This window comes from Syngnathus leptorhynchus, chromosome 1, assembly GCF_054491065.1.
Source record: "Syngnathus leptorhynchus isolate UIUO chromosome 1, UIUO_Slep, whole genome shotgun sequence".
In the NCBI taxonomy this organism is placed as follows: Eukaryota; Metazoa; Chordata; class Actinopteri; order Syngnathiformes; family Syngnathidae; genus Syngnathus; species Syngnathus leptorhynchus.
The window spans coordinates 25,114,568-25,131,763 of record NC_141195.1 but is presented as its reverse complement, the minus strand read 5'-3'; the positions used below and the strand labels follow the sequence as shown (position 1 = coordinate 25,131,763).

Here is a 17,196-nt window from a genome sequence, read left to right as displayed (position 1 = left end):
TTTTTCCTCACTCCTGACCAACGTAAAAGCTCAATGACTGCATCGTAAGTTACCTTTGCATTCTCAGCGACTCAGAAAGGTGCAAATGGTCATAAAACAAACCATGCAACGTAAACCTCAACCCACGACGAGTGATTTAGCCGTAAAAGCCAGAAGCTTAATGGCACCTCGTAAAACGTAAGAAAGTCTCAACTCGAGGCACATGCTGTGTTCAAGGTTGATACTGTGACTTACTTAAACATTGCACCTGCTGATTAGCCAAAGAAGGTCCAGACACTTTTTCTCCTGGCAAAGACTTTTGTCTACTTGGCTCAAGCCAAGTCGAGTGCAATAAGAAAATACTTATATATCCGGAAAAGTGTTTTGACTTATTATGTCCGTTAGTCATGATTAAGACAAATGACGTGACTTTGCACGACATAACGTTTCATCAATCACTGCAAACGCCTCTTTGTATGAAACATATAGCCGGATCCATATTGCATAGTCTCTAAAAAAAAAAAAACACTTGATTTGAAAATAGGCCAGGGTACATCAAGTATACTTTGTATTTGTGAATCTGGGAAGTCATAGTCATGGTTGAATAAAAACAGAAATACACACATGTTGTATCCCTAGCATCCAGTTGGGTCCCTCGGCTAACGCTATTAGCCTTTTCCAGCATAAAAACTGTGCCAAACATTTCACGCGAGTGTCTCGCTGTGGCGACCCCCGACCGGAGAGAGAATGGAACTAAGCCGAAAGTCAAAACAAATAGTCAGGTGAGGAAGACCGATGAAAAGGTGAAGCTCCCTCCACTGTTGAAGTTGTCTACACTGGTCTAGCAAGCACAATGTGATATGGATGATAAAACGTTCAGGAATCTTTGAGCAGCATCAACACCGCCTGCCTCCCGTAGCGTTTGGAGATGCCCACAGAGTTTTCACTTCACTCTGTTATTCTTTCTCACTTCAATTTCATTGCGCCCAAATATGTGATAACAAAACTATTTGTGGAACAGAAGGGTGCCTGGCCCTTGATCAATATTTTTTGCCCAGCAAGTTCAGATGTGGACAAGTATTTGAAAAGAAGGTTGTTTTCCACTGAGATAATTTCTCAAACAGATGTTTCAGTTTGTGATGCCGCATTCCCATCAAATCGCTTCAACTGTTAAACAGTTTCGGGTGGAGCTAGCTTTATTAGCTTTGCAATAATAACTGGCATTCCTTTACGCGATCTATAGAAGTCAAAAATCCATTTGTACATGGATGGCACTCAATGAGTTTGTGCACCCACGTCCGGATCTGAAATGGAAGCCGATATTTGCTTTTTATTCGGCGCCTTCTCGCTCTGCTTCAGCAGAAATGAGAAATGCACGTCGGCCACACTTCGGCTTTAGCCAAAGGAGCTTCGATTGGACTCGCAGGCAAACGAGATGGACGCACCTGTGGCCAAAGCCAAACTGTGGCAGAGTTTTTGCCCTCTGGACCTGGATTTCCCAGTAACATTGTTGATGAAGTTGAGGAAAAGTAGGGGACATGGTTACGGTAGAACGTATCTGGTTCCCACATGGGGAAACGAGAGACTCTTGTTTGGTGATGACGAAAAATCAACACGGTTTCACAATGTTGCTACCATTGTTTAGATACCAAATACGTCTACTGGTAAAGTTTCTCATTGGGGAATATTCAGAAAACTGAAAACAAATATACCGCAAGAGCAAAATCAAGTGATCACCAAGAATTAATCTGGAGTTCCAATTTCAATAAAAGCAATTCTTGAAGCTCTCACTAAACAACGGCTCAGTGTAGCCAACCGTTTTGGAGTTCTTGGAGGAGCCTGGCCAGCAGAACAACTTTATTACTCATGTGGCCAATGAGAGCTGGGAGACGGCGATTGGGAGGACTATGGGACTTGGGAGGTCGCTGACGCGTACAGACTGGTCAAGCGGAATGCGGCTTTGGTGGTTGTGGAAATTCTGGAAATTCCACCATCCGGCCTCTTGTCATTTCCACTACAGCTGACCTCCACTTGGTACAATGTGAGTCAGCAGGGAGATTACTTTGAAGATCTCTTGGAAGTTGGTTCTTGAGGTAGCTGATGTTGTTCAAAGGTTCTTCAGTTCAAGGGTTGCTTTGCAGTTCCTGAATGTTGTGGTTGATTGGAGTGGTGGTTCCCCTTTTCTAGAAAGAAAACCTGAGGCTCTTTTAACTCCTGGGAAATCAGGCTCCTCGGCCTCCTACAAACACTCAAATCTCAGTTTGAGTAGAATCGGTGTGCTTTGTTGTCCATGCTGTGAAACTGAATGAACTTTCTTAGAAACTTGATAACAGAATTTCCAGATGTAGCTGAGGTGTTGAAAGGGTCCTGTTTGGTGGCCTCAATATGATGTCTTTGTTTTTGAAGAGAATGTGGTTCTGTTGGCTTTGTCAAGCTGTAATCTTCAACTTGAGCTGAAATGGCTGAGTATGAAGGCTTTGGGATAAAAATCACCACCTCCGAATCTCACATGGTCAGAAGAGGTGCGGATGTCCTTCAGATCCTGCCAAGTGGAGGACTGCAAGTAACTTGGGATCTTGTGACCCCCAAAAAAAGAGAGATCACCTGATGAAAGATTTGCAGTCTTTTGGGAGTTTGTGCTCTTTTTGGAAAGCTCAGCCCCAAAAGGCTCTTCATTTACAGGTCAATGTAAGTTCCCACCCTTATCTATGCTCATAAGCTGTGGGTCGTGACTGAAAGAACTAAATTACGGAGGCAAGATGATGTCATGAATTTCCTCCATAGGGACTCGGAGTTCTCCCTTAGAGATGAGGCTCAGTTGAGCTACTGCTCCTCCACATGGAGGGAATGCATCGGGACCCCACAGGAAGATGGATGGATGGATGGATGGATGGATGGATGGATGGATGGATGGATGGATGGATGGCAGATGAATGAGTGGATGGATGGATTGGACTGGTGAGACTTCTAGCACTTTTCTAGATGGGTGACATTATCTTGAAATGTGTCCCCACACGAAAGCCACCAGACCCATTTATTGTTCATTTTTGGCTCCGCAGAGTGATGTGACAGTTAAACTTGCATTTGGGTAGCCCATGCTGGAACTTGAATCCCTGCAAGCTTTTGGTTTGAACCTTGTGGCAGTTTCTTGACTCTGAACTAGTTCTGGAAGTAAGATGCTCATTTGGACACGAGTACTTAAATGTAAAAAAGGCCATTGGCAAAAAATGCATTTTATAGTCCACATAGAGCATATCCCAAACAACAATCCAAAATGATCCCGGCAGTCAGAAAAGGCCCGGATGGATCGTTGTCCGTGAGACGAGAGATGGGAGGTCTGTATAAGCGCCGTCAGCCGGCTGAGACGGTTAGTCTCGCTTTGGACTCTGCAAGAGGAGCACTTGAGCCAGTCAGTGCGCCACATGACGACGTGCAATACTCCCCCAGCAGGAGAGTCCTTTCTGCGGAGTGAAACTGAATATATGAGAAGAATCGCTTTGCTTCAATGTGTGTGACAGAGGATTTGTTTCCCATTGTCAAACACATACCAGATGACCTTCCTTGTGCCAACCCTGACTCAGAGCAAGGCTAAGGTAGGTGAGAACTTGTCGCTTCTCTCTTTCAATGCATTTGCATTTGCATTTGCATTTGCATTTGCATGTGTATCCTTTTACATGTGGGCTGATGACTTGAAGTGGATCTGATGTGTGATTAATACATGTAGCGCTAATTAGGGATTGTATTACATTCCTATCGTTTTATGAGGTGGGCTCTTGTGTCTTAGTTTGCAATCAAGTAGGGTTTTGTTGCTATTACGATGCTTTTCCTGCTTCATGAATCACATATTGTTAATTGTTATTATTATTATTTTCCAATTATGGCCGTACGGCATTGTCCATTCTAGCAATCACTTCAAATCCAACTCGATAACTCATTGCGGCAGGGCATTTAAAATGTAGGTGAAAAATTAATTGAAGACCAGAGACAGACAAAGTAGAAAGGCCTTGTTGGTTAGGGTGCTTAATAATACACAAACAACTAGAAGGAAACATGAAGTGGCTTGTGTTTGGCCCACGGTGGCTTTAAAGTCTCTCTTTTATGTCCTAATCCATCTCAGATGTCGGCCGGGCTTCAAATAAATACATTTGTTTGTCTGCCACCCGTTTATTTAGCCTTTTTGCTGCAAAAGCAAAATGAAATGTGATGGTCATGTGGCAGAAAATATTTGTGTGTGAAGCACATGTGTTTGTCACCATGTTTTAATGATAAACTCGAGTGAAATGTAGTCCATCTGGCACCCATTTCACAGTCACACTTGCCAAAATGCATTTGGTAGCAGGCGTCATTGAGTACGAGGAAATACGCTTTTTTTCTTCTTTTGAACATTTTCTTACAGCAGTCTTGTGTATTTTGAAACCATGCACCATTTAGCATCACTCGCTGACAGATTTCCAGCGAGGGGTACTCTGCATTTTTCCTGAACTCGCTCTTTGTTATTCAAGATAACTCGTCCATGTCAAAATACACCTATGTAAGATTTCAAGTTAGAATCATTCAAAAATCATTGATTAAGGTGTAAATACTAAGCAAATGTTTGGAACAGATTTTGAAGCAACACTACTGAACAGTCTTCCTTTCACAACAAACACTGTTGCTATGGTTACCGTGACAAATGGAACTTGGCACTTTACAAAACTTAGTTACATTACAGTCTATTGACTGCCAAAGTTTGTTCGATAACAAGTTAATAGTAACATTTAGCAGATAATAACAATATAAAAACGACATCCAGTTTTGCCATTTAACTCATTCATTGCCACTTCTGTTCAAATAATTATTTGACGTCTATAGCCGTCAACGGCGGTGTATGAGTTAATTGAAAGTGCTTTTTTTTCTAACAGTGACATTTAAGAATAAAGTTTGATTTTATTGAAATAAAATAAAGACAAACTTTTGGACTTACTCTAATTATGTTCATTATTCCCCCCTACCCAAAATATTTCTTTTTGAATTCCACATACTGTAACATACATAGGCTACTTGTTTTTAAATATACATTAAAACAATTTTTTTTACTTGGCCTATGGTCACTGGCCAAACATTTTTGTTCACATTTTTTATAAATATAATGATTAAATTTAGGGACCTCCTGTAGTCACACGATTGAGAGGGACCTTCTTTTTAAACTTGAATGCATCATGTGCATGGAGGTTTTTTTTTTTAAACGTAGTATTATTCATGCTGTGGAGTCAACATGGCGAACATGTCACACGTGACGTCACTCCCTCATACTGGAATGTCAAGTTGAAGACTGACACAATGCTTCGCTATGTTCAAACTATAAATACCACAATTTCCCTTTCTTGCGTCTTTCATCAAGTATTTGTAGCGTGTCTTCAGCGGAGGACGATGGAATCCAGGCGTGTCTGATTACCCGACTGTATCTGAAGATCGTGTTATTGACTTCATACGATGGATGAATCAACAAAGTTGCAAAGTCAGACATTTGCCGTGTTGGTGACCCCAGCTGTCCTAAACTGAATGGCGTCGACAAGAACGGGGGACCACACCGGGAGGAATGTTGGTCTTTGAAAATGTAGCCTAGCCCAGGTCAACTTTAAAGTACGTGTGATGCATGGCAGGAGATTTCCTGGAAAACAAACTTGTGGCATGGTGATCATGCTTAGAATAATAGAACGTTTGGACGCATCTTTGGCTTCTTTGAACAATACTATAAATCTCTTTTTTTTTTAATGATTGCTGTAAAGGTACAGAGAGGCCGCTTTTGCTTTTGCTTTTGCTTTTGCTCTTGCTTTGTAAATAAAGAAGAGTCTTGTATAACAAGCACATATGGCTCAACTCGGTGATAAAAAGTCAACATTAAGTTCACCTGAGTCATATCATGAATCTGATTTGAAAAAAAAAAAAAAACCTTATGGACGAGCATCACTTGAGTGTTCACAGCCCATCCGGAGCATATTTGCATGTTTTCATCCCTCCATTCCTGATTGCCCAGTCTTTCAAGGTTATTGTAACATAATGTGGATATATTGGCGCTAAAATAAAGAGCATGCCAGAAGGACTTTCCAAAGCAAATACTTCATTTGACAATATGTTTCTTATTGCGGTTAACCGTTGTAGTATGAACAACGCATAGTTTGAGACGGTTCTCGTTCGGGGCTTTTTGTCTTACGATCACTCTGGAGTTGCAGTCGTTCATTTAATTGCTCTCAACAGTGCTATTCAACGCTATCGACTTTGGAAAGGCAGATTTCTGATTCAGGGATCTTTACATTAGGAAAAATGAAGAATGGAAAATGAAGCTTCAAATTTACTTCATGAACCAGTTGTTGTATTTTTGCATTCCTCTAAAGGGCACAGCATTAGGCTAAAGGTATACAGACTTACAACTTCTTAAATTCTTTTATCTCAAAAATAGTAAAAAAAAAAAAAGTACAACTAATTCATGAAGCACATTTGAAGCTTCATTTTCACATCACTACTTTACATATAAATTAGTAACACAAGAAAAAGCCAGAACAGGAAACAATCTACCATTTGACCAAAACACTTAAGTCAAAAATAGACCCAACCTTCTGCCTTTGGACAAAATGAGCCATTTTGAGTGTACTAAAAACACTTTTGGATGTATTTGATCTCCTTTCAAAGTCATCCATGAAGCATTCAGGGCCTAACTAAGTTTGGCTGCCTCAAATGCACAGAATTGTTATGAAGTAAATGTCTGGTAACCTAACTAGGGAGTTCACTGGCAATGATACGCAGTTCTCAAGGCAAGAAACACAACTTGGCTTTCTTTCCATGAATTACCATAATTAAGTTCAGCCAATTCTCCTCAAAGACAAGAGCACAATGTCGCTTTTGATCAAACGCAGACGGTCATTTTCCATCCTTACGACACACGAAAATGGAGTCGCCACGCAAAAATAGAATGAAAGGTCATTCAATGTGCAATATGTTGTGTAAAGTAAAGCAGACGACGAGTTTGTGTTGTTGTTGTTGTTGTTGTTGTTTTGTCCCATCTTGGCTCACATGGTTTGTTGTTTTCATTGACACAACCGCCGAGCTTTGTTGTAAAGGCTAACTTTGTGGCTTTAAGATTTAATCTTCCTCCGGGGGTTGAAATGAATCTCTCAAATTTTGTCCAAACGACTAAAGATTTTTAGTCGTCGCCTATATGGGCTGAAAGTCAAGTCAACACATTTGGATTTTTTTTAATAGGCACATGTGATTAGCTAGGTAGCTTGAGCGACGTCTTGCTGTGACTTTTTTTCCCCCAGTTATTGGCCGCATATTCAAAGATTTGGGTGACAAAGAGGAGTTTCATCACAAGTCCCGTGGTGCTTGGCATGAATGGTTTCAGACAAGCAGTGATCACAATAACCAAAGTTAGCACGGCTAAACGCTATTTAGCATCTTCCGTACAGATGAGGTCTGTGTCATCTTTTTTGTTTTACGATGAAATGCATTTCAAATGGATCACCATTTTCATTAAAAAAGGGAAAATACTAAACGCCTTACTGTTGGTTCAAACATTTAATATGGGTCAACCAAAATAAAATTGGGATTTTTGATTTTTTGCTTTTCACGCCTTTGTTGAACAGTAAAACACAAACTCACACAGAAGCTACTGTTGGCCACATCTTAAATCCAAACACATTCGCTTTGTTGCCAAGACAATGCTGAAGTGGTTACATGGTGGTTTTTGCGACACGCCTCTCCACCCACACAGAAAAAAATTAATAAAATCAGGAGAATCGTGGGAAACAATTTTACGATCGATCCACATTGATGTCATGCTCTATGTTCAAACACGTACGATGCATTTGGAAACAACTGAATAACTGTTGTTTTTATTGTTTCTTAATGTTTTGCTTGACTTTCTCCGGCCCAATGTGATCTCTGGAGCTTGTGAAGGTTGCTTATTTCTCATTTAGTGGCCGCTTGCTCGATAGGCATGGCTAGCAAAGAATTTGCAGGTGCCTTTGCTCTTTTTTCACCATCCATCCACTTGGCCAGTTTAATCATGCTTGAAGTGCGTGCGTGCGTGATTACAACTGCATGCGGCGCATTCCTGAAAGACTTGTTTTTCTTGGAGCTAGCTCGCTATATCGTTACAATTACGCGCAATTTGGTTTGAAAGAAAATTCATACCGCTAACAATGGCGGGTCATGCTTTCATTTGGAGTGAGAAAACTATCTTTTATATCTTTACTAAACGTTCCCGCAAATGAGACAACATTAATCATGGAAAGTTCCTTTTTTCATGTGGAGCCAAGCTACTTTCATTTTTGTCCAAGTGCTTTCATCCATCATGCAAACACATCCATTTTGTCTCTCAAATGTTTTCAATTCATGTTTACAAACATCAAATGTTTGTCAATTGTGTCAGTTGCAGGTAAAGTGTCTGTGTGTGCTTATGTTCCTGAGCTTCCCGCTGTCCATGGCTGAGGTCCCTGGACCATGCAGGCACTCCATAACTAAGGACCACCTGCTGACACTCAAACATCTGGTAGGTGTTTTCAGAGCCTTAAAGTCAAGGGAAAGTCAGCGAAATTGTGCGCAAGGGCCCCACGCACAAAGGGATCTCTTTTATAAAGATTGTTAGTGGGAGAAAAAATAATAATAAAATAGCATGAATTAAAAAAAATTGAAGAAAAATGCTGTAAAAGGTCAGTCATGACGTCGGGTTGATCAAATCATCGGCGGGAAGTATGGACGTGATGCTTTTGGTGCACGCAAATGCAGCAGATAAAGGAGCGATAGAAAAGGGAACGGAATCTCAAAAATAAGATTAGAACAAGATTCAAATCATGAACGAATCCTTTGGTGATGGTTTCACAGCGGTTCCATTTAACAGCGCAAATAAATTCCCTCACACACCTCGGGCAACAGCCGAGCCCACCACAAATTTCAAACACCGCTGAGCTATAATGAGGAGCGGAAAGAAAGCCAATCAGGTGACACACCATTGTTTGTGCACTAAAATCAAGCTGGAGAAAACAAAAGAGCTTGTCCAATGACAAATAGAAGAAGATAAAGCATTGAAAATGAAGCCTATTCTGAGACGGCCTGTCGTGAGTCGGAAATGCATGTGACTCACTCGCTCGGAACCAGTGTGGGAGACTTGAGATCTGCTTTTAATACTCAACTTTGGGGCTCATGAAGGCATCCAAGTTAGTCACAATCAAGCGTCACTATCGACCAACTCCATTTCAAACATGCTCATATTGATGATGCCCATGGTGGTAATCATTTTTAAATGGAATTAATGACACAAGGGTGCTAGTACTTTTCCTTTTAACTCGATTAGTGTTGGGAGGAGTGGAAGGAATGGGAGTTTTAAAAAAAAAACACATTTAAACAAACTGCTTAAATACTTGAGTTGTGAAAATATCGTTGTCTCTACAGATGGATAACCAATTGAGGAGCGGGTGCTCGATAACCTACACATTCATAGAACAGAAATCTTTGGTAAGGTACTGTTTTCATTTCATGTGGAGGCTTGTTAAAATGGGTAATTGACCAAATCAACATTACAATGTTTTTTTTTTATCCCAGCAGAGACATATCAATATATCAGTCCAGCAAATAGACACCTGTTGAAACAATGCAGAGATACTAATCTCATTAGTCAGAATAAATTTCCTCGATTCCAGGGCTAAGGAAACCTGCTCCCGCGGGAGCTATATCCTCCTCCCTGTTTTCCAAGTCTTCCCGCTGCAACATCCGATTCAAATGATCAGGGTCGTTTCAGGTTTCGACAGAACTCGCTGATTGTTTGGATCAGGAGTGTTACAGCAGAAAGACACATAAAACAGGCAGGATACGGCTCTCGTGGGATCAGGCAAGGAAAGTTCAATATCAATGTTGAATTGAGCCAAATAAAGTCATACTAGATGTCTGTGTGGATCTAGCTTGACTTCCCAGAAAGGATACCACAGCGTACTATCCTGTTCTATCCTGTTCTATCCTGTCCTATCACACCCCGTCCCATCCTATCCTGTCCGATCCTATCCCGTCCTGTCCCGTCCTATCCCATCCTGTCCTATCCCGTCTTGTCCTGTCCGATCCTATCCCGTCCTATCTCGTCCTATCCTATCCGGTCCTATCCGGTCCTATCCTGTTCTATCCTGTCCTGTCCTGTCCTATCCTATCCTATCCTATCCTATCCTATCCTATCCTATCCTATCCTACCCTACCGTACCCTACCGTACCCTACCCTACCCTATCCTATCCCATCCTGTCCCATCCTATCCCGTCCTTTCCGGCCCTATCCTATCCTACTGAGGCCGCAAACGAGTTGAGATTTAATCATCAGGCAACATTTGGTCTTGATTGCTTCAAGACGATATTTTTTTTTCATACAACGGACAGACGATTAGGCCCATGTTTCATTTGACTACTCCAGCTCCCTGACAGTGTTTTTTCGATTCTCCACCTGCAGAGCAAGTGTTGCTTTGTGAAAGCTGCCTTACCCTGGATATTGGAGCTCCTCACCACCCACTTCAAATACAACAGGGGTTCGGTCAACTATCGCTACGTTCAGTCTCTGAGAGCTCTCATCCTCAACATCTACTCGCAAAAATGTGTTCCTCAGATCAACGAGGAGGTTGAGGTGAGTAACGGTGGAACCAAAAGAAGCTTTACGTGGAGGAACCAATCTCCGAAACCATGCAATGTATCCTGTTCCAGGACAAGCCCGAGAGTTTTGAAGTGCTTTATAGAGGGTCTCCGGCAGAGGCGCTGCAGAGAGCTTCGAGGGTGCTCTCTGTATATTTGGAGTTGGTAACAAAGAGCGACACGCCGCTGGACTGGAATTGCCAGTACGAATACTCCAAGATGTTTGGCTCCAGCACGGAGCAACCGCAAGGGTCTTCCACGGAAGCCTGCACAGGTGCGATCGTTGATCTTTTCGGGGCTTCTCCCGTGTTACACGGAGATTATAGATTGTGTGTAATCTTCTACAGACAGTTATGTTACGAGGTCAGTGAAGGCCTCTCAGAGAAGACCGCTGAGAGACCTGTACAAGCTCGGCTTCATCATCACCTCCATCTTCGGAGCACTACTGCTCATATTTACTCTCGTCTGTCTAATCACACAAAAGGTACCGGTGCTTCTATTTTGCTAACGGAAATCATCTGTTCCACTCCAATCCCCAACGTGACCCGTAGGCGTGTCGGTTGCGCTCGTCCACAAAGGCCTGTTGAGGAATGCGGCGGAGCAATTACGCAGCGCATTCCGTATTAAGGGCTTTTCGGAGACGGCTCATTTAACATAACGCGTACCATGCTACAACGGAGCCTGTGGTCCTCAGATGACAGTGGCCCGAATGTACTTTCATCTTTTTTTTTTTTTTTTCCCATCATCTCGGAGAATAGGAACTTAGTCATGGTCTTACAAAATGTAATGGAAGCTGTGCCATCAAATCAAAGATAATCTGCAGCTGCAGTCAATTTATATTTTGCTTTTTGTAGACCGAGAACACGTAATTCTACTCAACGTCGCTCGTGTCAAATTATGCATTGGCTTGAAATACGGGATCTGGTTGCAGGGTAAACATGTTCTCAAACATTTTACGGTCAAGACGTAGGAGATTGCGCTGGTCAATTTGTCAAGTTGAGAAAGCTTTCACGCTTGCTCTTATTGTTCCGGGGGGGGGGGGGGGGAAAATCAGTCTTTTGCATTTGCCTTCTGCGTCTGGCAGTGTTGTTTTTGGCAGCCGTTTTAGTTTTCATCTCTTGAACAAAAGAGTTTATTAGTCTCAGCCATCTCTATTTACTCCAGTTTTAGTCACATTTTTGGTTTAATTTATTATCATTATTATTATTATTATATAATCTGTTTATTTTCATTGGAAAAAAAATATTAATAATAATTTCTTGCATGAGATTTATAATGAGTCATAATTTGTGGAATAATAGTTCCAACAACGACCTCAACTGTCCAAAAAAACAAGACAGACAAAACGATGATTGCCAAAACAAAAAATCACATGGATTTTTTTTTTAATCACTTTGTTGTTAAAGGTTGGTTCTTTTATACATCAACTACACGATGGAAAATGAAATAAATTAAGAGCACATCCTTTTGCACATATTTTGTCCATATTTCAAATTTTGTGTGCCCCCTCCTTCATTTCAACTATTGTTCAACAGCTTGGATCTCAGCGTACATACTTCTTCCGAGGAATGTTGTCAAATTCGATTTACTTGATCGCACATGGCAAGTGTTTACTGAGACACAAAAAAATCGAATCCTATGACCGTTGCCTGTTCATGCCAATAAAAGATTGAGAATCTGAAGAGCATTTGGGGCATATTTTGGCTTGATTCCATCCTCCCTACTTCCACAATCCCATCTGCTTTTGTCTGGAGCGAATGTTCACCTTGTGACTCCCGTACGGAAACATATGGTCAGAATTCACTTTGATGTACTTCCCATAGAATATTGCAGCCTAATTACGAGTTCCCGTCTTGATGGCACGGCTCGGTTTTAAATCATGGGTGAGATATGCGAGGTCTGACCAACGGTACCTTCAAAACATGACAGCGCTATCGCTTTACTGCAGGCAAGCCCAGAACAGCGTGAAAATCCAAACATATGGATCATTTTAGAATCGAAATAGAGCCAAAGAGCCAAACAACGCTCTGTTTTCCCATCAGCTTTCCCAACGGGCTCACCTGGGCTGGAGCCAACAAGAATTATTCATTAATGAACTCTCGACTGCTTTCTTGGCATGATTTAACCGGCCCGCAGGTGATTTTGTGTTTCAATCAAAAGGCTTCTGACCCGGGATTCAATTCTACATTATTGTCATGTCTGGGTGGGTGGGGTTGTGGATACAAGGGAAAAAGAAAAAAAAAAATTACAGACAGTGAGCATTATTCTGCCATTTGTTTGTTGGGGTTGATATTTTGCTTCATCAACAAGCCACAAGACAAAAATCACCACACGTGTTCAGTCATCATCCTTAAAAAGGCTTGTTATTGTTCCCCGAGGGCTTGTTTTTTTTTTTACGTGTGTTTATGGCTCCACTAATGAATCTACAAAAGCAAATATTCTCCCCCCGCCCCCCTGCTGTAACGTTTATTTAGGTACGCTCATGATCATAAAGCTTTAATATATAGAACCATAACTTGGTGTCTTGCATCACTTCTAAATATTGGGCAATAAAATAATTTGCCAAAGCTCACGCTCAACAAAATAATTTGGCAAAGCTTACGCTCAATGTTGAATGCGTGTGTGTGTGCATGAGAAGAAGAGAAAGAAAGTCTCATCAGTCCCAAAAAGGCTTATTTACTGCCTATTCTCTCTCAGACATTGAAAATGAGATCTTTATCATTGCTTTGATGAATGTTGGTGTGGTGGAAATCTGGCCAGTAGACATAGCCTCTGATTTACATTGGATGAAAACTGTCTACACACCCTTCTTCAAGTGTTCAACTTTTGAAATGTATGACTACCAAAAAGAAAAGAAAAAAATCTCGCCGAGATAATGAATCTTGAAATGTTTTTACCATTGGCTGCAACTAACTCGATATATGCACACACAATCTTGAAAAACAAATGTGGGAAAATGTCTTCTAATCTGATGAAGCCAAGGTTGAAGATGATTTTGGCACTTCCACGGATTTTTGCAATCAGATGATCAAACTTGTTTACCTTTTTTTCTTCTGGCAGAAATATTTTTTTTTTCTCCCGAGTTGAATTGCACAGTTCATTCATGGTGAGAAAGGTTAGAAATGATTTGAAGTGGGGGTGTGTAGATTTTTTTGACTTACTGTATGTTTGAATTTGAATGATGTTGTATTGAAAGTGGTGGCATTGAACTAATGATGTCCTTTTCATCACAGAGGAGCCACGTTCGTCACCGATTGGCATCTTATATGACTTCTAGGTAAGAACACAATGCACGGTGCCTTGAAAACATCGCCCTCATCTTCTTCTCATTTCATTTGAAGCAGAGAGCAGCAAGGCACAGAGATGGCGCTACAATAATGTAAGTAGATATGAATCCTTCCATATGACATTTAAGATGCAAAAGTTTCATCTTAAACCAGTAAGTTTTACAATTTAATGTTGAGTCGTTAAAGTAGTAACATTTTGGAGAACAAATCTTCTGTAATGGAGTTGCAATGATGGCTGGGATATGTTCCAGTGTGTCAGGACCCACTGTCCTGATTTTCCTCAATGGATTTGAAAACGGACAACCAAATTCTCTCTGTCTTAAACGTAATCATCGGCTTTTATCCCTCCCTTTCCACCTAGTTGGCGGCTTTTTTTCTCACCAGCTCCATCAACCTTCTATTTGGTCTTTCCTGGCTCCGTTGCCAGCGAGAGCAATAACTAATTATATCGATTTCAAAAGTGAAATATTGACTTTGAAAGCCGCTGATGAGACCCAGGAATTGACCAAGCCTGATCCAAAAGCAACATGTCATTCTTCAGAACAGTGGTCCCCAGCTACCGGGCCACAGAGCGAGAGCTGGCTGGCGGCCATTTTGGAATGCGCCGCGGCAGACCGCACAGTTAGAAGAAGAAGAAGAATAATACTAAAACAAAACGTTTATGGTTTATTTATTACCCGAGGCTGAAAAGTATTTTATTTTGTAAAAATGACTGGGTTCGATCGGATATGACGGACTCTCGACGCATGACTAGATGCGAACTGTTTCTGTCGCTAAAGCTAGCAAAAAGAGTTTTTCAAAAAACAGCCACGTTTGTAAAGTTTTAAAAGGGTAAAGGCCCAATAAAGAAGAGAGAATTTTCACCCACAATAGGGGAGGTTGAAAAGACGGGAGTGTCAGAGGAATACTTTGGTTCCGCACCTCACCCTCCTACATCAACGCAGAAGTATGTCTCTGGCAGAAATCCTTTTCCAACACCTGAAGATCTTAAATGATCAAACAGCGCAGGGCATGCGATGCTTCTTCAATGTGATCTATAGCTGCCGGCTTGATTTTCTGATTTTATTTTTTGGTATTTGCAGTGTTGTCAGCTCGCAGTGGCAGATGGAGCCCTCGTGAGGACCTGCGGTTGATTGACAAAGAACAAACAACATTTGATTGCAGTAAATCTACCGTGCTGACTAATTTAACTGAACGTTTCCCTGTGATGGGGAACAATGACGGACTTTTGTTGAAGAAAAAAAAAATCTGCGTATATTATGTTTATGCATCCTATTACAAATACATTTCAAGCCCACTAAAAGTCTTTCTCCACCTACACATGTTGACTAACGTATCTCTGTTTATCGTCTAATCAATTGTTTGTATTGTTGTTCAAAAAAAGTTATTTATTAGTTTGATTCTATACAATTTGTGTATAATAAATGTAAATCCATATTGTACATTTTATTTACAAATCTATCATGTCTATTTGTAATGAAAAGAACACATGATTCGCTTCAAGCATTCTACAGCCTCATTTTTAGTTGACTTCATTTTCTATGAGGAGTCCAAAAGACAGAGTTTACTGTATATAATTCCACACAATAAGACATTTTATCCTTGCCCGATAGCGTATCGCATAGCTCGTCAATTTTTGGCCGGGGATGTTGAGAACAAACAATTCTAGCTGTACTGAAGAAACTGTCAAGTTGCCTTTTCACAAACCCTGGAGAACATTTTGCAAATGAAAAAAAAAAAAAAAAAAGAGGTTTCTACCAGTTTCATACAACGAAAGCTCAGTTCTAAGGCCTTGACAGGATTTGGTAGGAAAATGTGTTTGTACAAGCATGAAATTTTACTAAAAGAGTGGTACAATGAGTGAAAGGCAGAATTGATGTGTTGTACAAGTGTTGCAGTTGGATTCCCAAACGTTGTCTTGACTTGGTCTGTTTATTTATGTATTTATTTTTAAAATTCATCCACAAGGATTAGAATGAATCACATCTGAACTGGAACATTCTCACATGCGTGTATGAGAGAGCAAAGGACGGCGATGGGAAAACATGTTTCTACAAAGAGCCAACGCGTGCATTATAATATGATCTACAACAGCACTTTATCACTTTTGGCAATTTTCCAACACATCATCAATCACATGATATCGCTCATCAACTTTCTCCTAAAACTGAAATGTTTGGAGATTTCCTTTTGCCTCATTCCTTTTTCTCTAATTATGATAACAGTTATGTGACTAATACAAATATGAACACCTGATTCATTTAACAGGCATATTTTATAATTTCGAAGGAGAAGCTGAGGAAATTGCTTCGATGAACCATGAATCACATTTTACTCATGTGCAACCAATGGGCGTGATCAAATTATGGCGTGTGATACAAAGCAGCTAATGAAGGTGTACATAATCAAATAAAACCAGCCAAAAAGCATCAAAATCATCAAAAGCGCACCGGTGGCCACTTTGAATTAAATAAATAAAAAAATGAATTTTTTTCCAGTTGCAGTGAAATTGAATGAAAAGCTACTTCAGAAATTGTCTACTTACAAAGATAGAAAACACAGGTTAAAAAAAAATGGGAAAAAAAAAACCTCGAGTATGATTCAGTGCATTTTTTGTCAAGTGTGCATCATCCAGACCAAAAAAAAAAGTCACATTCTCAATTTGACTTACTTCCCTTTTTGTTTGACATGGTGCCACATGATGGAAGCAAACAAGATGTAGGCCGAGCCTGACCACAGTAAGAAAAAAAGTGTCACCACTCAATGGTGATTTACTCATTGTCATAAAGGATCCCCGCTGTGCAGTCTGTATGAGACACTGGAGAATATACAGCTGCGGCATTTCCTGTTGTCGGATTCCGAAACGTTCCATTCACTGGATCAATAATAGAAGCCCTGAAGGAATGTGCCTTGGTTGAATCACTGACCCTGGTCCCGTTTAGCGAGACAAAGGTGGCGTTAACCACAAAAAATGCCTTTGCTCTTTTATAGTTTCTTAAATGTAGGTCAAACTCCAGCTCACACTAAGTGAACTTGATCAAGTTTGAATATTTTGCTGATGTCAATAAACACTACATTTTGGATAAAGCTTTACAATGTCATGTCATTTTTAAGCTTGTGAAAGGTAGTTGAGCAGATAACTTGGGTGCCAAACAGTTAACTGAGTCATTAAAGCCCTAAAAGATACACATTAATGTTGTTAATATTTCACATCAATTCATGAATTCATGGTATATTATAGCCTATTCGTTTTTTTAAGCAAGATAATAATAATCATTTCAGTTGATAC

General features: G+C 40.6%; 1 protein-coding gene and 1 long non-coding RNA gene across 5 annotated transcripts in view; one reads left to right on the top strand and one right to left on the bottom strand.

Annotated features, from left to right (window-relative positions):
* LOC147063011 (uncharacterized) overlaps positions 1–17,196 on the bottom strand; it is a 39,750-nt gene that overhangs the window by 5,712 nt on the left and 16,842 nt on the right. The window lies entirely within an intron of this gene.
* Positions 3,531–15,238, top strand: csf1b (colony stimulating factor 1b (macrophage)). The gene is made up of 9 exons (XM_085903269.1): positions 3,531–3,572; positions 8,390–8,509; positions 9,409–9,471; positions 10,445–10,615; positions 10,693–10,894; positions 10,968–11,104; positions 13,854–13,897; positions 13,962–13,999; positions 14,990–15,238. Exons 1-8 carry the CDS (start codon positions 3,531–3,533, stop codon positions 13,996–13,998), a joined length of 816 nt encoding a protein of 271 aa, XP_085759395.1. The 3' UTR covers position 13,999; positions 14,990–15,238.